Source organism: Anomaloglossus baeobatrachus, chromosome 12 (assembly GCF_048569485.1).
Source record: "Anomaloglossus baeobatrachus isolate aAnoBae1 chromosome 12, aAnoBae1.hap1, whole genome shotgun sequence".
Classification (NCBI taxonomy): Eukaryota; Metazoa; Chordata; class Amphibia; order Anura; family Aromobatidae; genus Anomaloglossus; species Anomaloglossus baeobatrachus.
Genome location: NC_134364.1, coordinates 100,449,179 through 100,474,334, shown reverse-complemented (window position 1 = coordinate 100,474,334; position 25,156 = coordinate 100,449,179). Strand labels below are relative to the sequence as shown.

The 25,156-nt window shown below is 52.2% G+C and overlaps 1 protein-coding gene across 2 annotated transcripts in view; it reads right to left on the bottom strand.

The window, feature by feature from the left end:
• Nucleotides 1–12,261, bottom strand: part of LOC142258372 (SLAM family member 9-like) — a 62,858-nt gene extending 50,597 nt beyond the window's left edge. For both annotated transcript variants that reach the window (XM_075330954.1, XM_075330955.1), the window contains exon 1: nt 12,199–12,261. In XM_075330954.1, the coding sequence (XP_075187069.1) occupies nt 12,199–12,238 (40 nt within the window). In that variant the 5' untranslated portion in view covers nt 12,239–12,261. The remainder of the gene's footprint in view (nt 1–12,198) is intronic.
• Between the last annotated feature and the right edge of the window lie 12,895 nt (nt 12,262–25,156).

Sequence of the window (25,156 nt, the reverse complement as noted above, 5' to 3'; positions counted from 1 at the left end):
ATCAGGCCAGGACTTCACTTCACGCTGGGCTGCGCCGGCTAGCTGTCCCATTAATATGCCCACCTTCTGGCTCTCAGTCAGCGGATACACCCGGAACAAGCTGTGCAGGCTTTCTCTGAAGTCGCTCAAGGTATGGGACTCCCCGGAGTACTGCGGCAGCCATTCTGCGCCCGGTATGTACGGCATGGTGATCGGCATTACCGGCGCTACAGCGGGGGATGGGGCGACGGCGACAGGGATCGCTTCGGCTGGTGCTGCGGCGTCTCGGGCTATGGCAGCCACCTGCCCTCCCTCTGCGTCGGACATCTTCCTCCCCCTTAGTGAACCTTACCAGGCTCCGTTCACTTTTCAAATTTCCTTCTGGGTCGCGCGGGGTTAACAGCGCTCTGCTCTGATGGCGCGCTCCCTTCGCGCTCTTTGTCAGGCACGCCCCCCTTCTTCCTGCGCTCAGTGAGGCTAATGGCGGCGGCAGTTTTCAAACAGTGAAACACGCAGTAATACAGTCTTTAAAGCGCAATTCTTCAGGCGCACAGTACCCGGTGTGACCGGGCACGAAATCCTGTTCGTGACGCCAAAGTTGACTCGCCCACCCCAGGGCTATGGGACACCCGGTGCCGGGCCGGACTAGTCCGGTGGTAGTCAGTGGTGGCTGGGCCCGGCTCCGTGGCCCTGGTGGGTGTCAGTTGAATATGTGGCTGATGAGTTAAAGTTAATGTTCGTGACGCCACCTGTGGTATGCGGCTATTAAGCCGCCGCTGCTATGGGAGAACTCCGGGGTGATGTTATGGCAGCTATGATGGTACTGCTCCCCACAGGTGGAGCGATGCCCCGGGATACCGTTGGTGCCCGTGAAAGTCTATGGTGTTGTGTGGCTAACACGGTGCAGGGCCGACAGGCGAGGAAAGAACCAGGCACAAACAACAGTCTCTTTACCTTCTCCTCTTTTACTCTGGGAACAGTCCAGTCCTGGGAGACCGTTACAGGTGGTGATGGGGATCCGGTCGGCCTGGAAGTACTTGGGATGATCTTTCTGGCCAGCTGAGTATGAGGCCTACTCCTGTACTTTGCTTTGTGATGATAGGACCCTGCTTCTCTGAATCCAGCAATGGCCCTCTTCGCTGCTGGGACCAATAGCACGTCCCTTCTTTCTGTAGGTGGCTGCGCAGACCCTCTCTCTGGTGCTTCTCCGCTGGAGTCCACACCGGGCCCTGATGCTACAGCTGTACCTTGGATGTTTCTGGGCCAGGGGCTTGCAGCTCTCCTGCCCTTCGGACTCGGCTACCAGGGACGGATTTTATACCCTGGCAACCACAGACTCCGATGTCTGAGTCTCTCTGCTGCCTCTCAGCTATTCCTGCTTCTCTGGGCCAAGCTGCTCCAGCTCCAGGCCCCAGATTCACAGGACAGCTCACTCTGCGTCTGTTCACTTCCACTACTCCCTTCAGACAGACTCCACTTCCTCCCTCTGGTCAGGTAGAGGAAGGCTCCCTGGAATTCCAGGTTCAGAGCTCCCCCTGCTGGCCGGAGGGAGAACTGTGTTGGGTGTTAAACCTGCTGGCCAATGGATCTCCCAATTACCTCCAGGCTCAGCATTAACCCTTTGGGAGGGCAATGCTGTTGTGGCGACCAGGTCCTAGGGCGCCACACAATGAAAGAACCAGGCACAAACAACAGTCTCATTACCTTCTCCTCTTTTACTTTAGGAATAGTGCAATCCTGGGAGACCGTCACAGGTGGTGAAGGGGATCCGGTCGGCCTGGAAGTACTCGGGGTGATCTTTCTGGCCAGCTGAGTATGAGGCCTACTCCTATTCCTTTTTTTACTACGATAGGACCCTGCTTCTCTGGATCCAGCAATGGCCCTCTTTGCTGCTGGGACCGGTGGTACTTCCCTTTCCCTCTGTGGTAGGCTGCGCAGGCCCTCTCTGGTGCTTCTCTGCTGGAGTCCACACCGGGCCCTGATGCTGCAGCTGTACCTTCGGGCTGTTTATGGGCCAGGTGCTTGCAGCTCTCCTGCCCTTCGGATTCGGCTACCAGGGAGTATTTTAAGCCCTGGTGGCCACAGACTCCGATGTCCGAGTCTCTTCTCTGCCTCTCTGCTACTCCTGCTTCCCTGGGCCAAGCTGTTCCAGCTCCAGGCCCCAGATCCACAGGACAGCACACTCTGCGTCTGCTTCCTTTCACTTCTCTCTACAGACTGAACTCTACTTCCTCCCTCAGGTCAGACTTAAGGAATGCTCCCTGGAATTCCAGGTTCAGAGCTCCCCCTGCTGGCCGGAGGGAGAACTGCGTTGGATGTTAAACTTGCTGGCCAATGGACCTCCCAATTACCTCCAGGCTCAGCATTAACCCTTTGGGAGGGCAATGCTGTTGTGGCGACCAGGTCCTGGGGCGCCACACTCCCCCTTAGTTAAATTCAGTACTCCCGGACTGTAGAAAACAAAACAAGACATACATGTTACAACCTTAAACAACTATAAGAGTCCAGTGTGGCTCCCTGCCGGGTGTCCATTACACTGGTCCATGGGGGACCCGCCGCGATAAAACCCCCAACGTAGGCTCTGGGCGTGCGTCAGAGCATTGATGACCCCACTCTATGCACGCCGGACGGGTTTTTCTTCAGGGGTTGCTGAGCACACTGGTGCTACCTATGTACAGCTAGGTGTTGGCCACCCATAGTCTAGTGGCCCAATTGTCCATTTTCTCAACAAAAAAAAAAACATTTTATACACAACATTACAGACATTTCACATAACTATTTACATTCTAATAAGTACTCTTTCTTTTTACTCTCTATACCTTGGAGGGGGCTGTCCCCGAGTGCTGCGTTGGGACCTGCGTAGCTCTGGTGTCTAACCTTGACTACTTGGTGTGTCTTCTACCTCAGCACTACAGGTAGGCCTAACCCTGATAGGTATGCGTGATGATTGCCTACGTGGTCTGAGAGTCGCCAAGGGTATGACAGGTTCACCACTGACAGGGGGTTGATTCTCCTGTTCCACTGCTGGCGTGTCATCTCGTGTTGGAGCGGACGGTTCTTTAGGTGGATCTGGAACCTCTTCTGTTTCTGGCTCGACCAACTGCGGGAACGTCAACACTGGTACCACTATGGCATTGTTTATTCGGGTCCAAGTTTTGGGGAATTTTCCAAGGATTGTTTGGATCATCTCTTCCTCTTTTTCTGGACTTTGGGGAAATTCTTGTACTTCTTCTACTTCTTTTTGGGTTCTGCACCGTTCGGGGCACGCTTTCAGGCGGTCTCGAGAAACTGCTTGATAGGTCTTGCCTTCATCTTTGCTTATGAGGCATACCTTACTATTGTCAAAGTTGGAGGGGATAATGGTGTAGGGTTCATTCTCCCACTGATCATCTAATTTATGCGCCCTCCGCTTTTTCTTGAGGACCTGTTCTCTAGGTGCTAAGGGAGTTGCTGGAGCTGTTTGATTGTAATGCTGCTCTTGTCTCGTTCTTGCTTGGGACAGGCTCCTTTCTACGCATTCCTGGACCTTGCGGTACTGCTGTTGTCGCTCTGTATCCCAATCTTTATCTCCTGAACCGCTTCAGGTGACACAGTCCCCATCTCAAAGTCTACAGGTAACTTGCCAGGTCTTGCTCGCATCAGGTAAGCAGGGCTGCAGTTGGTCGAATTTACTGGGATATGGTTGTACAGGTCTACCAGATCTGGTAACTTCTCTGGCCATTGGTTTCTTTCTTCCAGAGGTAGAGTCTTGAGCATATCAATAACCACATGGTTCATCTTCTCGCACAATCCATTGGTTTGGGGGTGGTACGGTGTGGTTCTGTTTTTTTTACAACCGTACATGTTACAGAACTCTTGGAACACTTCTGCCTCGAATGCAGGACCTTGATCAGTCAGTACCCTTTCAGGGTAACCGTGAGGTCGACAAAAGTATGCCTAAAATGCTCTAGCTGCTGTTCTGGCTGTCTGGTCCTTCACGAGCACTACTACCAGGAAACGAGAGTAATGGTCCACAATGGTGACGGCGTACACATAGCCTGACCGGCTTGGTGTTAACTTCACGTGGTCCAGGGCCACCAACTCCAGGGGCTGCTTCGTGACAATTGGCTGTAGGGGAGACCTCTGGCTGGCATCATCTTTCCGCCTCAGGTTACACGGACCACAGTCTCGGCACCACTTCTCGACTGTCTTTCTCATGTGCACCCAGTAGAACCGATCACGGAGTAGGGTCTCCAACTTCTTCCACCCGAAGTGTCCTGCGTTATCATGGTAAGCTGCTAGGACCATTGGAGCATCCCTCTGTGGGACCACTATCTGCCAGACGAGTTCATTCGTTCGCCAGTTGACATATCTCTTGCAGAGCTTGCCTTGGTATGTGAACAGTCGGCCCCTTTCCTTCCACAGCTGCTGGGCTTCTTCTGGAGCATCTGGGCCAAGATGGGTCTCAGCTTGTGCTAGCTTTTCTTTGACCAATCGCACGGCCGGGTCACCGTTCTGTGTCTCTTCCCAATTATGGTGGAGTAATGGGTTGACCGAGACCTCGTGCTGGCTCGAGCGCTTCACTCCTACAGCATGCTCACACTGGGAAACACCTTGGTGATGGAAAGCCGGTAACTCTATCTCTTTGAGTTCATCCAGGTCTTCTCCAGACTCGGGTAAGTGAGGCATTCTGGACAGCGCATCAGCATTGTTATTCTTCTTGCCAGCTCGGTACTTGATGGTAAAGTCAAAGTTAGACAGCCGGGTCATCCATCGCTGTTCCAACGCACCTAACTTGGGTGTTGCCAGATGTGTCAACGGATTGTTGTCCGTGAAGATGGTGAACTTGGCCGATGCCAGATAGTGCTTGAAGCGTTCAGTCACTGCCCAAACAATAGCGAGGAACTCTAGCTTGAAGGAACTGTAGTTTTCTGGGTTCCTTTCTGTGGGCCGAAGCTTCCTACTGGCGTAAGCTATCACCTTCTCGCTGCCTCCCTGCACCTGGGACAGAACTGCTCCCAGGCCCACGTTGCTGGCGTCTGTGTACAGTACAAACGGCTGGCTGTAGTCAGGGTAGGCCAGAATTTCTTCTCCCGTGAGAGCCCCTTTCAGTCGGACAAAGGATGTTTCTATTTGGCTGCTCCATTCAAATGGAGGGCTCTGCTTCTTAGCCTGCTTTGGCTGGCCCACCAGGATATCTTGAAGGGGCGCTGCTATCTTTGTGAAACCATCAATGAACCTTCGGTAGTAGCCCACCAGCCCAAGGAACTGCCGCACCTCCTTTACCGTGGTGGGTCTTGGCCAGTCCTTGATTACGGTGACTTTCTCCGGATCAGGTGCCACACCTTCTGCGCCGACCACATGACCCAGGTACTGTACCTTTGGCTTCAAGAGGTGACATTTGGACGGCTTTATCTTCAGGCCATATTCCGACAAGGACTCAAACACTTCTGCTAAGTGCCTCAGGTGGTCTTCATAAGTCTTGGAGTAGACTATGACGTCATCCAGGTACAACAGCACGGTTTCAAAGTTGTGGTGGCCCAAGCAGCACTCCATCAACCTTTGGAATGTCCCTGGGGCGTTGCAGAGCCCGAATGGCATACAGTTGAACTCGCAGAGGCCCATTGGCGTCATGAATGCAGTCTTCTCCTTGTCCGCCTCTGCCACGGGAACCTGCCAATACCCACTAGTGAGATCCAAGGTGGAGAAATAGTTAGCTGACTTTAAGGCTGTTAGTGACTCCTCTATTCTGGGTAGTGGATAAGCATCTTTATGTGTAATGCGGTTAATTTGTCTGTAATCTACGCACATTCTCATTGTACCATCTTTTTTCTTTACGAGCACTAGTGGAGCTGCCCAAGGGCTACAGCTATCTCTGATAACCCCAGCCTCCTTCATTTCCCGTAACATTTCTTTGGCACGCTGATACTGTGCTGGGGGTACAGGGTGGTATCTCTCTTTAATGGGATGATGATCACCCGTGGGGATTTGATGTTTAACCCCTTTTACCTGCCCAAAATCTAGGGGGTGTTTGCTGAAGACCCGCTCGTACTCCTGTACCACCCGGTAAACCCCATGCTTTTGGTGTGAGGGGGTGGAGTCGGTGCCCACATGTAATTTTTGGCACCAGTCTTCCAGCTGCCCCTTGGAACCATTGTCTTCCGCCTGGTCGGACGGGGTCAAGGGTTCCACTGCTTTGATGGTATTGTTACTGACAGTGTATAGTTTTGCTACAGTGGCGTACCGGGGCAATTTGGCTTCCTCCTCCCCACAATTCAGGACACGGACGGGCACTCTCCCCTTGCGGATGTCTGCTACCCCTCTGGCTATCAGGACTCCAGGCCTACTGTCTGAATACACCGGTTCTACCAAGGCATGGTAATCCTGACCCTTGAGGCCTATTGCTGCCCGACACCATATCAACATTTCACTTCTTGGGGGTATTGCAATGGGGGGGGGTCACTTACCCTCACACTGCCAATTTCTCCTCCGGCCAGCTCTACCTGCTGCCTCCTCATCAGGGCTCTGATCTCCCTCTGTAGGGCACGCTGCTGCCCGGAGCTGGCAGTTTCAGACGCCTGTTGCAACAAAATTATCACTTCGGCAATACAATTTTCTATCACATTTGTACCAATGGTTAGCAGTGGGTCAGATTCTTTGCGATCAATATCTACAATTATCATCCCCTGACATGGCAATTCTACCCGCCCCACTTTAATGGTTACTTCTTTATACCCAATTTGAGGTAAGGGCTGACCATTACTGGCCCCAATTGTTAAATCATCATCTGGGCCATGGTCAATGTCTGAATCAGCCCAATATCTTTTGTACAGTTTATAAGGGATGGTTGTTACCTGGGACCCCGTGTCCAGGAGGGCATTCAAAGGGATCCCATCCAGCACAATAGGAAGGACCGGGCGTCCTCCCACATACTTGCTGCGACTGGGGGTTGAGCCGGGCTTCCTTACACCTGGGGGTCGGCGCCTGGCCCCAGGCTCGGCCCATTTAAAGGACAGTGTCGTGCAATGTGGCCCGCCTGGCTGCAGCGGCGGCAGATCGGTTGTCCCGTTGAATCATACAGGTCTGTGTCTCTGCCTCGGGTCGGCGGAATCCTCCTCTGTCGCATCCATGGGACGTCATCTGGGCTGGAGGCCAACTCGATTCTTGCAGGCGATGGGGTCACTTGTAGAGACTGCACGGTCTTGGCAAGGGCAGCTACAGTCTTGGTCAGCTCCTGGACCTGCTGTCTGAGCTCTGCAGCGGGATCCTTATCCAGGGACTGCGCCTCAGCCCCTGCAGCGGCTCGTGTTGCAGGCACCACCCCTGGGTACGTGATAGCAAGAGGCCGGAGGGGTACTGGGTCATTCGGTGTAGATTCTCTCAGTACCCGGATGGCCTGGTCCTTAAACTTTGCAAAGTCCAGATCAGGGTTCTGCAGGACCATGATACGCAGCTGGGTCCTGTGGACATCTGACAGGAGCCCCTCTATGAACTGCTCAGTTAGGAGTTTGTCTTCTTCACGTACACTCTCTGGGTCCACCTGTTTAACTGCTTTCAGGGCCTCCTGCAAGTTTAAGGCATAGTCCCTTATGCTGTCTGTGGCCCGTTGTTTGCACCCAAAGAATCTCATCTTTATTTCTGCTGCGCTGCGGGTGTCGAAAGTACTCTTTAGCTTGGCCAGTATCTGGGTTGCTGTCCCTTTATCTGTATCAGGCCAGGACTTCACTTCACGCTGGGCCGCGCCGGCTAGCTGCCCCATTAATATGCCCACCTTCTGGCTCTCAGTCAGTGGATACACCCGGAACAAGCTGTGCAGCCTTTCTCTGAAGTCGCTCAAGGTATGGGACTCCCCGGAGTACTGCGGCAGCCATTCTGCTCCCGGGATGTACGGCATTGTGATCGGCATTACCGGCGCTACCGCGGCGGCTGGGGCGACGGCGACTGGGATTGCTTCGGCTGGTGCTGCGGCGTCTCGGGCTATGGCAGCCACCTGCCCTCCCTCCGAGTCGGACATCTCCCCCCCCTTAGTGAACCTTACCAGGCTCCGTTCACTTTTCAAATTTCCTTCTAGGTCGCGCGGGGTTAACGGCGCTCTGCTTTGATGGCGCGCTCCCTTCGCGCTCTTTGTCAGGCACGCCCCCCTTCTTCCTGCGCTCGGCGAGGCTAATGGCGGCGACAGTTTGCAAACAGTAACACAGTCTTTTAAGCACAGTTTCTGCAGGCGCACAGTACCCGGTGGGACCGGGCACGAAATCCTGTTCGTGACGCCAAAATTTGACTCGCCCACCCCAGGGCTATGGGACACCCGATGCCGGGCCGGACTAGTCCGGGGGACGTCAGTGGTGGCGGGGCCCGACTCCGTGGCCCTGGTGGGTGTCAGTTTAATATGGCTGGTGACTTGGGAGCAATTAAAGTATTTGTTTCGTGACGCCACCTGTGGTCTGCGGCTATTAAGCCGCCGCTGCTGTGTGAGGCCTCCGGGGTGATGATATAGCAGCAATGGTGGTACTGCTCCCCACAGGTGGAGCGGAGCCCCGGGGACACTGTTAGTGCTCGTGAAAGTCTATGGTGTTGTGTGGCTAACACGGTGAAGGGCCGACAGGCAATGAAAGAACCAGGCACAAACAACAGTCTCTTTACCTTCTCCTCTTTTACTTTAGGAACAGTCCAATCCTGGGAGACCATCACAGGTGGTGAAGGGGATCTGGTCGGCCTGGAAGTACTTGGGGTGATCTTTCTGGCCAGCTGAGTATGAGGCCTACTCCTGTTCCTTTCTTTACTACGATAGGACCCTGCTTCTCTGGATCCAGCAATGGCCCTCTTTGCTGCTGGGACCAGTGGTACGTCCCTTTCCCTCTGTGGTAGGCTGCTCAGGCCCTCTCTGGTGCTTCTCTGCTGGAGTCCACACCGGGCCCTGATGCTGCAGCTGTACCTTGGGGTTGTTTATGGGCCAGGTGCTTGCAGCTCTCCTGCCCTTCGGATTCGGCTACCAGGGAGTATTTTAAGCCCTGGTGGCCACAGACTCTGATGTCCGAGTCTCTTCTCTGCCTCTCTGCTACTCCTGCTTCCCTGGGCCAAGCTGTTCCAGCTCCAGGCCCCAGATCCACAGGACAGCACACTCTGTGTCTGCTTCCTTCCACTTCTCTCTACAGACTGAACTCTACTTCCTCCCTCAGGTCAGACTTAAGGAATGCTCCCTGGAATTCCAGGTTCAGAGCTCCCCCACTGGCCGGAGGGAGAACTGCGTTGGATGTTAAACTTGCTGGCCAATGGACCTCCCAATTACCTCCAGGCTCAGCATTAACCCTTTGGGAGGGCAATGCTGTTGTGGCGACCAGGTCCTGGGGCGCCACAATACACACAGTGATGTCATAGTACAGGGGTAATACACACAGTGATGTCACAGTACAGGGATAATACACACAGGGATATCAGTACAGGGATAATACACACAGTGATGTCACAGTACAGGGATAATATACTAAGTGATGTCACAGTACAGGGGTAATTCACACAGTGATGTCACAGTACAGGGGTAATACACACAGTGACGTCACAGTACAGGGATAATACCCACAGTGACGTCACAGTACAGGGATAATACACACAGTGATGTCACAGTACAGGGATAATACACACAGTAATGTCACAGTACAGAGGTAATACACACAGTGATTTCACAGTACAGGGATAATACACACAGTGATGTCACAGTACAGGGATAATACACACAGTGATGTCACAGTACAGGGATAATACACACAGTGATGTCCAAATACAGGGATAATACACACAGTGATGTCACAGTACAGGGATAATACACACAGTGATGTCACAGTACAGGGATAATACACACAGTGATGTCACAGTACACAGATAATACACAATGATGTCACAGTACAGGGGTAATACACACGGTGATGTCACAGTACAGGGATAATACACAAGGTGATGTCACAGTACAGGGATAATACACACAGTGATGTCACAGTACAGGGATAATACACACAGTGATGTCACAGTACAGGGATAATACACACAGTGATGTCACAGTACAAGGATAATACACACAGTGATGTCACAGTACAGGAATAATACACGCAGTGATGTCATAGTACAGGGGTAATACACACAGTGATGTCACAGTACAGGGGTAATACACACAGTCATGTCACAGTACAGGGATAATACACACAGTGATGTCATAGTACAGGGGTAATACACACAGGGATATCAGTACAGGGATAATACACACAGTGATGTCACAGTACAGGGATAATATACTCAGTGATGTCACAGTACAGGGGTAATTCACACAGTGATGTCACAGTACAGGGGTAATACACACAGTGACGTCACAGTACAGGGATAATACACACAGTGACGTCACAGTACAGGGATAATACACACAGTAATGTCACAGTACAGGGATAAGACACACAGTGACGTCACAGTACAGGGATAATACACACAGTAATGTCACAGTACATGGATAAGACACACAGTGATGTCACAGTACAGGGAATACACACAGAGATCTTACAATACAGGGGTAATACACAGTGATGTCACAGTACAGGGATAATACACACAGTGATGTCACAGTACAGGTATAATACACACAGTGATGTCACAGTACAGGGATAATACACACAGTGATGTCACAGTACAGGGATAATACACACAGTGATGTCACAGTACAGGAATAATACACACAGTGATGTCACAGTACAGGGATAATACACACAGTGATGTCACAGTACAGGGATAATACACACAGTGATGTCACAGTACAGGGATAATACATAGTGATGTCACAGTACAGGGATAATACATAGTGATGTCACAGTACAGGGATAATACACACTGATGTCATAGTACAGGGATAATACACACAGTTATGTCACAGTACAGGGATAATACACAGAGTGATGTCACAGTACAGGGATAATACACACAGTGATGTCACAGTACAGGGATAATACACACAGTGATGTCACAGTACAGGGATAATACACACAGTGATGTCACAGTACAGGGATAATACACACAGTGATGTCACAGTACTGGGATAATACACACAGTGATGTCACAGTACAGGGATAATACACACAGTGATGTCACAGTACAGGGATAATACGCACAGTACTGTCACAGTACAGGGATAATGCACACAGTGCTGTCACAGTACAGGGATAATACACACAGTGATGTCACAGTACAGGGATAATACACACAGTGATGTCACATTACAGGGATAATACACAGAGTGATGTCACAGTACAGGGATAATACACACAGTGATGTCACAGTACAGGGATAATACACACAGAGATGTTACAGTACAGGGATAATACACACAGTGATGTCACAGTACAGGGATAATACACACAGAGATGTTACAGTACAGGTATAATACACAGTGATGTCATAGTGCAGACTGCCATATATCAGGAACACCCCCACAAGACCCACCATATACTGGATAATGCACAAGAGCAGCCGTAGTCTGTGAACAGCTCAAAAGATCTGCTTTGCTGCTGCCTGTTCTATGGGCACCCTAATACAGTTAGTCCAAGAGCGGCTCCTCCCCGCCTCAGTGCCATTGATTGACAGGTCTCTCCCTATGTATGGGAACAGCACTAACCTGTCTCGCGGACTGAGCTGGGAGAAGCAGCTGTACTGTATGAGATTAGTAATCAGAGACACATAGTTCCGGACCAGGTTTTCAAAGGATGTTTTCTCTGAAATGTCGCAGTGGCAGCCCCACATTAAAGCATGCACAGCTGCAATAATGAAGTTACACTTTTAAGGGAATGCATGCATGTCGGGGACCTGTAGAGATTCTAAAATAAGTCACTCAAAATAGTGTTACAGTTCTTCATGATAATACATACAGCTGGTCCTCTCCGGGCAATATTTGTCATGCTGTTTGGTCCGTGGCGGTGGCTGTCAAGCAGTTGGCAGCAGCATATACTATGATGCGTTACTAGGTGCATGATTTCAGAAATTAGACCCATGCCACTGGCTGGTAATGTTAAATGACTATGTAAGTGGGGACATCTGTCCTAGGGCGTCTACGTGCTATGATTCCCCCCTCATATACAAGGCAACAGGAGTCCTCCCCATCACTCATCTCTATACAGAACTGAATGCAATAACTAGCAGTACCACAAGGTCAAAACAGACGGTAAATGTATAAAAATTGATTCTAGTTATTCATTTAGATGGAGTACTTACAAGAATTAATACCAAACATTACGAGGAGTAGAAGCAGCATCTTGAGCCTTATGCATCCTGGTAAAAATAGAGAAGTTTCGACAGATGTGGTTTCCGCTTGTCATGAGCACCCTGGTAGTTTCCCTTCTACATCGTTCCATTGTGAGAGAAATAAAGATATTACGGTATATTACTGCATGAAAGCATCCCCATTCATTGCTTACATGGTTTCCGAGCGCAGGACTCTACAGCTCCATAGGGAATCAATGGAGCAGAGTTCAGGCGTGTGCACTACATGGCCATTCTGCCAATTATACATACACACGTCTTCTGGTTAGGAAAGTGAAGGAGTATGAGCTTTTCTATGAGAAATGAGCAAATTGATTGATAATCAATAATAACTTCCTGAAAACAATCATGTTAGTACCTAATATGCTATGAATGACCACATCCGGTTAGATGGTTCCACACCTAGTCAGACATGAAGTAGCGGTCCCAATGGCCTCCTAATTGTCCAGTAGCCATTCACACTTCTGTTTCTCTCCAGTCACTTCGGTACATGGTGGAATGATCTGCGGGGTTTTTTATATTGATTTCCAGGGGCCTCTCCTAATCTACTTCTGGACCTCTGGAACAATAATGGGTTCCCTGTGATTTTTCCTGAACCTCTCCTGGACATCTGGAACAATAATGGGTTTCCTGGAGCTTATCCTATCTTTTCCTGGACATGTGGAACAATAATGGGTTTTCTTGGCGCCTTCTCCTAGTCTGCCCCAGGACATCTGGAACAATGCTGGGTTTCCTGGGGCTTTTACTCTTCTCCGGGACGTCCCTGGGATTTCTACTAATCTCCTGGATGTCTGGAACAATTATAGGTTTCCTGGGACTTCTCTTAATCTTCTCCTGGATATCTGGAACAAGGATGGGTTTTCTGGGGCTTCGCTTCATCTTTTCTTGGATGTCTGGAACAATGATGGGTTTCCTGGGAGTTTTTTTCATCTTCTCCTGGACTTCTGGAACAAAAATGGGTGTCCTGGGGCATTTCTTCATCTTCTCCTGGACATCTGGAACAGTTATGGGTGTTCTGGAGCTTCACTCATCTTTTGCTGGACGTTTGGAACAACAATGGGTGTCCTGGGGGCTTCTCTTCATCTTCTTCTGGACATCTGGAACAGCTATGGGTGTTCTGGAGCTTCACTCATCTTTTGCTGGATGTTTGGAATAACTGGGTTTCCTGGGGCTTCTCTTCATCTTCTCCTGGACATCTGGAACAGCTATGGGTGTTCTGGAGCTTCACTCATCTTTTGATGGGCGTTTGGAATAACTGGGTTTCCTGGGGCTTCTCTTCATCTTCTTCTGGACGTCTAAAACAACGATGGGTTGTATATTTTTTAGGCATCGGCCACTTACACAACCAAATCTGAATAAGCTGAAGAGGAAAGTCCTGATATTGAGCAGAAGAACCATTGAGCATTTCAGAGAGCACAGCGTCCTCTGCAATCACAATACGCCATGTTGGACACTGACACAGTTGGAAGGGAAGGATACGATGGGCCTCATTACTTCCTACGAGAAATTGAGCCTCCATTGTTACATGAACATATATCACATACACACGTCCATTTTAGTCTGGACAGGAAAGTGCAGGGAATGAGCCATTCACTCTGAAAATCGCAAATTAATTACAAATTCAGAGTCCAAATTTTTCGCAATTTGATTTGCATGACTTCCACCACAATGGTGACCGGTTAGAAGCAATTTTGCTGGATTTTGAGGCTTTGGCCTCCACATAACTCTCCCCCTGGCTTCTATTCTTTGCAGTTAATCAACACATAAGTCCCAACTTCAAAATTAGGAAGCATCACTCAATTTAGACACTTACAACATTGTCACCAGATATCGAATCAGGAGACACAAAGAGTGTATATATGCATATTAATAGATTCCGTAACTTCTTTTAGGATAAAACCCAAACTTTATTGAATAGTCAAATATACAAATATTAAAATTCAACAGGGAGACACACCATGTTGAAGGACGGTTATAAGCCCCTATTAAATACACACATCAGTATTGATCGTCAGATATAATGTCAAAGACGCTGATTTTTTATCTCTTATTTGTACATCCTATCAGTTATGATTATTCTAGGATCGCTATTGTTGCCTAGATGTTAGTACAATATGACTGCTGTATACTGCTAATCTTATCTCAATTCTATATAGCACTCTAACAGGGTCAAACTAATTCCATTCATCTGACATCATAAATAGTCATGACTAGCACATGGGTAGAGGCACGGGCGGCAGCGCATCAAATGATGTTTTTTTTGGTATTGTTATAGCTATATAGACACTGCGTTATCCATGCGTTTAGGTCAAGTGCCTACAATTCGCAGATTAAATTCACACGCATGGATAAATCAATTAATAAGTAGTGTGTCATTCATATTAAACTTATACTCAGATCGATGCGCTGTCATCAGTGCAATCAAACCATGTGCATCTACTAACCCAAGAAAGAATTTTTTTGCATCATTAAACACTTAGTGCATATGTATACTTGCGGATATATTTTTTTCATATTCAATGTATTAATTTAAATTTAACCCATAATATCTCCAAAAACATGCATGATTTTAATGAATTAAAGAGCATATGTGTAGTTATAATCATAACATTGCAGCACCAGTTATATATAGTTCATATTCCCAATGCACCTCCACGTTGCTAAATTACCAACAAATTAAACTTAGTCTAGGATCGATTTTATTACCCAGACATTGAAGTTATACAGCTGCAGTATATTGCAACTTTTGTTTTAATTATATGTAGCACTCAGCCAGGGTCATAGCAATTCTATTCACCTGACAGCATAAATTGTCATAGCTTGCACGTAGACAGAGGCACAGACGGCAGCGCATCAGATGATATTTTTTATTTTTTATTTTTGTTGTAACCATATAGATACTGCGTTATCCATGCGTTTAGGTCTAATGCCCATAATTCATTGATTTAATTTGTACACATGGATAGGTCAGTTATTGAATAGTATATCATTCCTATTAATCTTATAATCACATTGGTGCGCTGTCACCAGTGCACTCGCATCATGTGCATCCACTATCTCAATAGAGTTGCAAAAGCATTTTTATATTTATTATATCGCATTGTGGACGTGCATATTTAAATACTGGTACATATACATGGATATGCTCTTTTTAGATAAATTCAATATATTTATTTACCATTTAAATTTAAATTTATTATCTTCAAAATCATGCATGATTATAATAAATCAGAAGGCATGCATCTAGTTATAGTCACAACCCTGCAGCCAAGCTATATGCAGTTTATATTCTCAGTGCTCCTCAACGTTGCTTGATTGCCATCAACTTTGCAGCACATAGAAAATCACAAATATAGCCACATGCTGCAATACATAGGGCCAGTCGCCATTGTGTTAATTGGAGTATGCAAAATACAGAATAGCAAGTACAAATATACACAGTCACCAGGCGTACATAAATGTCCAGTAGTGCAACTTGATTTATAAAAATGTGCCTGTGAAGGAAGCCATATTTGCTAAATAGCAAGGATATACAATTGTTTTTAAAGCGTATATACCAAACTGACGTAAATTCATTTACCTGAGTGTGGGGCGCCCGTCCTTCCACCTTTGACGCACGTTTCACTAATGCTTCTTCAGAAAGAGGCCTCTTTCTGAAGAAGCATTAGTGAAACGTGCGTCAAAGGTGGAAGGACGGGCGCCCCACACTCAGGTAAATGAATTTACGTCAGTTTGGTATATACGCTTTAAAAACAATTGTATATCCTTGCTATTTAGCAAATATGGCTTCCTTCACAGGCACATTTTTATAAATCAAGTTGCACTACTGGACATTTATGTACGCCTGGTGACTGTGTATATTTGTACTTGCTATTCTGTATTTTGCATACTCCAATTAACACAATGGCGACTGGCCCTATGTATTGCAGCATGTGGCTATATTTGTGATTTTCTATGTGCTGCAAAGTTGATGGCAATCAAGCAACGTTGAGGAGCACTGAGAATATAAACTGCATATAGCTTGGCTGCAGGGTTGTGACTATAACTAGATGCATGCCTTCTGATTTATTATAATCATGCATGATTTTGAAGATAATAAATTTAAATTTAAATGGTAAATAAATATATTGAATTTATCTAAAAAGAGCATATCCATGTATATGTACCAGTATTTAAATATGCACGTCCACAATGCGATATAATAAATATAAAAATGCTTTTGCAACTCTATTGAGATAGTGGATGCACATGATGCGAGTGCACTGGTGACAGCGCACCAATGTGATTATAAGATTAATAGGAATGATATACTATTCAATAACTGACCTATCCATGTGTACAAATTAAATCAATGAATTATGGGCATTAGACCTAAACGCATGGATAACGCAGTATCTATATGGTTACAACAAAAATAAAAAATAAAAAATATCATCTGATGCGCTGCCGTCTGTGCCTCTGTCTACGTGCAAGCTATGACAATTTATGCTGTCAGGTGAATAGAATTGCTATGACCCTGGCTGAGTGCTACATATAATTAAAACAAAAGTTGCAATATACTGCAGCTGTATAACTTCAATGTCTGGGTAATAAAATCGATCCTAGACTAAGTTTAATTTGTTGGTAATTTAGCAACGTGGAGGTGCATTGGGAATATGAACTATATATAACTGGTGCTGCAATGTTATGATTATAACTACACATATGCTCTTTAATTCATTAAAATCATGCATGTTTTTGGAGATATTATGGGTTAAATTTAAATTAATACATTGAATATGAAAAAAATATATCCGCAAGTATACATATGCACTAAGTGTTTAATGATGCAAAAAAATTCTTTCTTGGGTTAGTAGATGCACATGGTTTGATTGCACTGATGACAGCGCATCGATCTGAGTATAAGTTTAATATGAATGACACACTACTTATTAATTGATTTATCCATGCGTGTGAATTTAATCTGCGAATTGTAGGCACTTGACCTAAACGCATGGATAACGCAGTGTCTATATAGCTATAACAATACCAAAAAAAACATCATTTGATGCGCTGCCGCCCGTGCCTCTACCCATGTGCTAGTCATGACTATTTATGATGTCAGATGAATGGAATTAGTTTGACCCTGTTAGAGTGCTATATAGAATTGAGATAAGATTAGCAGTATACAGCAGTCATATTGTACTAACATCTAGGCAACAATAGCGATCCTAGAATAATCATAACTGATAGGATGTACAAATAAGAGATAAAAAATCAGCGTCTTTGACATTATATCTGACGATCAATACTGATGTGTGTATTTAATAGGGGCTTATAACCGTCCTTCAACATGGTGTGTCTCCCTGTTGAATTTTAATATTTGTATATTTGACTATTCAATAAAGTTTGGGTTTTATCCTAAAAGAAGTTACGGAATCTATTAATATGCATATATACACTCTTTGTGTCTCCTGATTCGATATCTGGTGACAATGTTGTAAGTGTCTATTCTTTGCAGGGCTGTGGTCCCGCTGTTCTTCCCTAGGCTCTACGACATTAATGTTCATTTATTTGTTGCGCCTCACATGATATTTCCCCAATTTCTACTTCTATTTTTTTGGTTGCAGACAAGCCTTAAAGGGATCCTGTCATGTCCGATATTGCTATTAAGCTGCACATGTAGGGTTACTTTACAAATTAATGGAGGTGCTGAAAGTGCAACACCTGGAGAACACGAGCTTTATTTCAGAACAACGTCCAGGAACCTTCCAGTATTAACCTTAATCTGCAGGTTTATAGCGTTGTAGGGTGCAACAGGAAATGACTAAACCAATAGAAGCATTTGTAGTATTTTACAGCCCCTGAGATGCTAAATAGTAAATAGAGAGGAGGTTGCAATGGCTGTGCTCACATCTTCAGAAAGGAAACAAGAAAAGGGCCCTGCAATATCTAGAGATTACTGCAGATAGTGAGAGAGCTGTGCCTGCAGTGACCAATAGATGGCAGCACAATGTCCCTGCAGAACCAACGGCTGAGAGCTAGGAACCTTTCTTCAGGGAATAGTGAGGGAAGGTTTTGTAAGGTGCGCAGATGAAAATGTGTTTCCTTGGAAGCCAGAAGAGGAGAGTATCTGTGTGTTATAGTAATGGCTGCAGCCAGAGGCCGGGCACTGTGCCCAGAGAGGGACCATAGAGGCAGTGCAGTGCAGGAGGGCAGCGCCCCCAGAGGCCGGACACTGTGCCCAGAGAGGAACCATAGAGACAGTGCAGTGCAGGAGGGCAGCGCCCCCAGAGGCCGGACACTGTGCCCAGAGAGGGACCATAGAGACAGTGCAGTGCAGGAGGGCAGCGCCCCCAGAGGCCGGACACTGTGCCCAGAGAGGGACCATAGAGACAGTGCAGTGCAGGAGGGCAGCGCCCCCAGAGGCCGGGCACTGTGCCCAGAGAGGAACCATAGAGACAGTGCAGTGCAGGAGGGCAGCGCCCCCAGAGGCCGGACACTGTGCCCAGAGAGGAACCATAGAGACAGTGCAGTGCAGGAGGGCAGCGCCCCCAGAGGCCGGGCACTGTGCCCAGAGAGGGACCATAGAGACAGTGCAGTGCAGGAGGGCAGCGCCCCCAGAGGCCGGGCACTGTGCCCAGAGAGGGACCATAGAGACAGTGCAGTGCAGGAGGGCAGCGCCCCCAGAGGCCGGACACTGTGCCCAGAGAGGGACCATAGAGACAGTGCAGTGCAGGAGGGCAGCGCCCCCAGAGGCCGGACACTGTGCCCAGAGAGGAACCATAGAGACAGTGCAGTGCAGGAGGGCAGCGCCCCCAGAGGCCGGACACTGTGCCCAGAGAGGAACCATAGAGACAGTGCAGTGCAGGAGGGCAGCGCCCCCAGAGGCCGGACACTGTGCCCAGAGAGGGACCATAGAGACAGTGCAGTGCAGGAGGGCAGCGCCCCCAGAGGCCGGACACTGTGCCCAGAGAGGGACCATAGAGACAGTGCAGTGCAGGAGGGCAGCGCCCCCAGAGGCCGGACACTGTGCCCAGAGAGGGACCATAGAGACAGTGCAGTGCAGGAGGGCAGCGCCCCCAGAGGCCGGACACTGTGCCCAGAGAGGAACCATAGAGACAGTGCAGTGCAGGAGGGCAGCGCCCCCAGAGGCCGGACACTGTGCCCAGAGAGGGACCATAGAGACAGTGCAGTGCAGGAGGGCAGCGCCCCCAGAGGCCGGACACTGTGCCCAGAGAGGGACCATAGAGACAGTGCAGTGCAGGAGGGCAGCGCCCCCAGAGGCCGGACACTGTGCCCAGAGAGGGACCATAGAGACAGTGCAGTGCAGGAGGGCAGCGCCCCCAGAGGCCAGACACTGTGCCCAGAGAGGGACCATAGAGACAGTGCAGTGCAGGAGGGCAGCGCCCCCAGAGGCCGGACACTGTGCCCAGAGAGGGACCATAGAGACAGTGCAGTGCAGGAGGGCAGCGCCCCCAGAGGCCGGACACTGTGCCCAGAGAGGGACCATAGAGACAGTGCAGTGCAGGAGGGCAGCGCCCCCAGAGGCCGGGCACTGTGCCCAGAGAGGAACCATAGAGACAGTGCAGTGCAGGAGGGCAGCGCCCCCAGAGGCCGGACACTGTGCCCAGAGAGGGACCATAGAGACAGTGCAGTGCAGGAGGGCAGCGCCCCCAGAGGCCGGACACTGTGCCCAGAGAGGGACCATAGAGACAGTGCAGTGCAGGAGGGCAGCGCCCCCAGAGGCCGGGCACTGTGCCCAGAGAGGGACCATAGAGACAGTGCAGTGCAGGAGGGCAGCGCCCCCAGAGGCCGGACACTGTGCCCAGAGAGGGACCATAGAGACAGTGCAGTGCAGGAGGGCAGCGCCCCCAGAGGCCGGGCACTGTGCCCAGAGAGGGACCATAGAGACAGTGCAGTGCAGGAGGGCAGCGCCCCCAGAGGCCGGACACTGTGCCCAGAGAGGGACCATAGAGACAGTGCAGTGCAGGAGGGCAGCGCCCCCAGAGGCCGGACACACTGCCCAGAGAGGGACCATAGAGACAGTGCAGTGCAGGAGGGCAGCGCCCCCAGAGGCCGGACACTGTGCCCAGAGAGGGACCATAGAGACAGTGCAGTGCAGGAGGGCAGCGCCCCCAGAGGCCGGACACTGTGCCCAGAGAGGGACCATAGAGACAGTGCAGTGCAGGAGGGCAGCGCCCCCAGAGGCCGGACACACTGCCCAGAGAGGAACCATAGAGACAGTGCAGTGCAGGAGGGCAGCGCCCCCAGAGGCCGGACACTGTGCCCAGAGAGGGACCATAGAGACAGTGCAGTGCAGGAGGGCAGCGCCCCCAGAGGCCGGACACTGTGCCCAGAGAGGGACCATAGAGACAGTGCAGTGCAGGAGGGCAGCGCCCCCAGAGGCCGGACACTGTGCCCAGAGAGGGAGCATAGAGACAGTGCAGTGCAGGAGGGCAGCGCCCCCAGAGGCCGGGCACTGTGCCCAGAGAGGGAGCATAGAGACAGTGCAGTGCAGGAGGGCAGCGCCCCCAGAGGCCGGGCACTGTGCCCAGAGAGGGACCATAGAGACAGTGCAGTGCAGGAGGGCAGCGCCCCCAGAGGCCGGGCACTGTGCCCAGAGAGGGACCATAGAGACAGTGCAGTGCAGGAGGGCAGCGCCCCCAGAGGCCGGACACTGTGCCCAGAGAGGGACCATAGAGACAGTGCAGTGCAGGAGGGCAGCGCCCCCAGAGGCCGGACACTGTGCCCAGAGAGGAACCATAGAGACAGTGCAGTGCAGGAGGGCAGCGCCCCCAGAGGCCGGACACTGTGCCCAGAGAGGGACCATAGAGACAGTGCAGTGCAGGAGGGCAGCGCCCCCAGAGGCCGGGCACTGTGCCCAGAGAGGGACCATAGAGACAGTGCAGTGCAGGAGGGCAGCGCCCCCAGAGGCCGGACACTGTGCCCAGAGAGGGACCATAGAGACAGTGCAGTGCAGGAGGGCAGCGCCCCCAGAGGCCGGACACTGTGCCCAGAGAGGAACCATAGAGACAGTGCAGTGCAGGAGGGCAGCGCCCCCAGAGGCCGGACACTGTGCCCAGAGAGGAACCATAGAGACAGTGCAGTGCAGGAGGGCAGCGCCCCCAGAGGCCGGGCACTGTGCCCAGAGAGGGACCATAGAGACAGTGCAGTGCAGGAGGGCAGCGCCCCCAGAGGCCGGACACTGTGCCCAGAGAGGGACCATAGAGACAGTGCAGTGCAGGAGGGCAGCGCCCCCAGAGGCCGGACACTGTGCCCAGAGAGGGACCATAGAGACAGTGCAGTGCAGGAGGGCAGCGCCCCCAGAGGCCGGACACTGTGCCCAGAGAGGAACCATAGAGACAGTGCAGTGCAGGAGGGCAGCGCCCCCAGAGGCCGGACACTGTGCCCAGAGAGGGACCATAGAGACAGTGCAGTGCAGGAGGGCAGCGCCCCCAGAGGCCGGACACTGTGCCCAGAGAGGGACCATAGAGACAGTGCAGTGCAGGAGGGCAGCGCCCCCAGAGGCCGGACACTGTGCCCAGAGAGGGACCATAGAGACAGTGCAGTGCAGGAGGGCAGCGCCCCCAGAGGCCAGACACTGTGCCCAGAGAGGGACCATAGAGACAGTGCAGTGCAGGAGGGCAGCGCCCCCAGAGGCCGGACACTGTGCCCAGAGAGGGACCATAGAGACAGTGCAGTGCAGGAGGGCAGCGCCCCCAGAGGCCGGACACTGTGCCCAGAGAGGGACCATAGAGACAGTGCAGTGCAGGAGGGCAGCGCCCCCAGAGGCCGGGCACTGTGCCCAGAGAGGAACCATAGAGACAGTGCAGTGCAGGAGGGCAGCGCCCCCAGAGGCCGGACACTGTGCCCAGAGAGGGACCATAGAGACAGTGCAGTGCAGGAGGGCAGCGCCCCCAGAGGCCGGACACTGTGCCCAGAGAGGGACCATAGAGACAGTGCAGTGCAGGAGGGCAGCGCCCCCAGAGGCCGGGCACTGTGCCCAGAGAGGGACCATAGAGACAGTGCAGTGCAGGAGGGCAGCGCCCCCAGAGGCCGGACACTGTGCCCAGAGAGGGACCATAGAGACAGTGCAGTGCAGGAGGGCAGCGCCCCCAGAGGCCGGGCACTGTGCCCAGAGAGGGACCATAGAGACAGTGCAGTGCAGGAGGGCAGCGCCCCCAGAGGCCGGACACTGTGCCCAGAGAGGGACCATAGAGACAGTGCAGTGCAGGAGGGCAGCGCCCCCAGAGGCCGGACACTGTGCCCAGAGAGGGACCATAGAGACAGTGCAGTGCAGGAGGGCAGCGCCCCCAGAGGCCGGACACTGTGCCCAGAGAGGGACCATAGAGACAGTGCAGTGCAGGAGGGCAGCGCCCCCAGAGGCCGGGCACTGTGCCCAGAGAGGGACCATAGAGACAGTGCAGTGCAGGAGGGCAGCGCCCCCAGAGGCCGGACACTGTGCCCAGAGAGGGACCATAGAGACAGTGCAGTGCAGGAGGGCAGCGCCCCCAGAGGCCGGACACACTGCCCAGAGAGGGACCATAGAGACAGTGCAGTGCAGGAGGGCAGCGCCCCCAGAGGCCGGACACTGTGCCCAGAGAGGGACCATAGAGACAGTGCAGTGCAGGAGGGCAGCGCCCCCAGAGGCCGGGCACTGTGCCCAGAGAGGGACCATAGAGACAGTGCAGTGCAGGAGGGCAGCGCCCCCAGAGGCCGGACACTGTGCCCAGAGAGGGACCATAGAGACAGTGCAGTGCAGGAGGGCAGCGCCCCCAGAGGCCGGACACTGTGCCCAGAGAGGGACCATAGAGACAGTGCAGTGCAGGAGGGCAGCGCCCCCAGAGGCCGGACACTGTGCCCAGAGAGGGACCATAGAGACAGTGCAGTGCAGGAGGGCAGCGCCCCCAGAGGCCGGGCACTGTGCCCAGAGAGGGACCATAGAGACAGTGCAGTGCAGGAGGGCAGCGCCCCCAGAGGCCGGACACTGTGCCCAGAGAGGGACCATAGAGACAGTGCAGTGCAGGAGGGCAGCGCCCCCAGAGGCCGGACACACTGCCCAGAGAGGGACCATAGAGACAGTGCAGTGCAGGAGGGCAGCGCCCCCAGAGGCCGGACACTGTGCCCAGAGAGGGACCATAGAGACAGTGCAGTGCAGGAGGGCAGCGCCCCCAGAGGCCGGACACTGTGCCCAGAGAGGGACCATAGAGACAGTGCAGTGCAGGAGGGCAGCGCCCCCAGAGGCCGGACACACTGCCCAGAGAGGAACCATAGAGACAGTGCAGTGCAGGAGGGCAGCGCCCCCAGAGGCCGGACACACTGCCCAGAGAGGAACCATAGAGACAGTGCAGTGCAGGAGGGCAGCGCCCCCAGAGGCCGGACACACTGTGCCCAGAGAGGGACCATAGAGACAGTGCAGTGCAGGAGGGCAGCGCCCCCAGAGGCCGGACACACTGCCCAGAGAGGAACCATAGAGACAGTGCAGTGCAGGAGGGCAGCGCCCCCAGAGGCCGGACACTGCCCAGAGAGGAACCATAGAGACAGTGCAGTGCAGGAGGGCAGCGCCCCCAGAGGCCGGACACTGTGCCCAGAGAGGGACCATAGAGACAGTGCAGTGCAGGAGGGCAGCGCCCCCAGAGGCCGGACACTGTGCCCAGAGAGGGACCATAGAGACAGTGCAGTGCAGGAGGGCAGCGCCCCCAGAGGCCAGACACTGTGCCCAGAGAGGGAGCATAGAGACAGTGCAGTGCAGGAGGGCAGCGCCCCCAGAGGCCGGACACTGTGCCCAGAGAGGAACCATAGAGACAGTGCAGTGCAGGAGGGCAGCGCCCCCAGAGGCCGGACACACTGTGCCCAGAGAGGGACCATAGAGACAGTGCAGTGCAGGAGGGCAGCGCCCCCAGAGGCCAGACACTGTGCCCAGAGAGGGACCATAGAGACAGTGCAGTGCAGGAGGGCAGCGCCCCCAGAGGCCGGACACTGTGCCCAGAGAGGGACCATAGAGACAGTGCAGTGCAGGAGGGCAGCGCCCCCAGAGGCCGGACACTGTGCCCAGAGAGGGACCATAGAGACAGTGCAGTGCAGGAGGGTAGCGCCCCCAGAGGCCAGACACTGTGCCCAGAGAGGGACCATAGAGACAGTGCAGTGCAGGAGGGCAGCGCCCCCAGAGGCCGGACACACTGCCCAGAGAGGAACCATAGAGACAGTGCAGTGCAGGAGGGCAGCGCCCCCAGAGGCCGGACACTGTGCCCAGAGAGGGACCATAGAGACAGTGCAGTGCAGGAGGGCAGCGCCCCCAGAGGCCGGACACACTGCCCAGAGAGGGACCATAGAGACAGTGCAGTGCAGGAGGGCAGCGCCCCCAGAGGCCGGACACTGTGCCCAGAGAGGGACCATAGAGACAGTGCAGTGCAGGAGGGCAGCGCCCCCAGAGGCCGGACACTGTGCCCAGAGAGGGACCATAGAGACAGTGCAGTGCAGGAGGGCAGCGCCCCCAGAGGCCGGACACACTGCCCAGAGAGGAACCATAGAGACAGTGCAGTGCAGGAGGGCAGCGCCCCCAGAGGCCGGACACTGTGCCCAGAGAGGGACCATAGAGACAGTGCAGTGCAGGAGGGCAGCGCCCCCAGAGGCCGGACACTGTGCCCAGAGAGGGACCATAGAGACAGTGCAGTGCAGGAGGGCAGCGCCCCCAGAGGCCGGACACTGTGCCCAGAGAGGGACCATAGAGACAGTGCAGTGCAGGAGGGCAGCGCCCCCAGAGGCCGGGCACTGTGCCCAGAGAGGGACCATAGAGACAGTGCAGTGCAGGAGGGCAGCGCCCCCAGAGGCCGGACACTGTGCCCAGAGAGGGACCATAGAGACAGTGCAGTGCAGGAGGGCAGCGCCCCCAGAGGCCGGACACACTGCCCAGAGAGGGACCATAGAG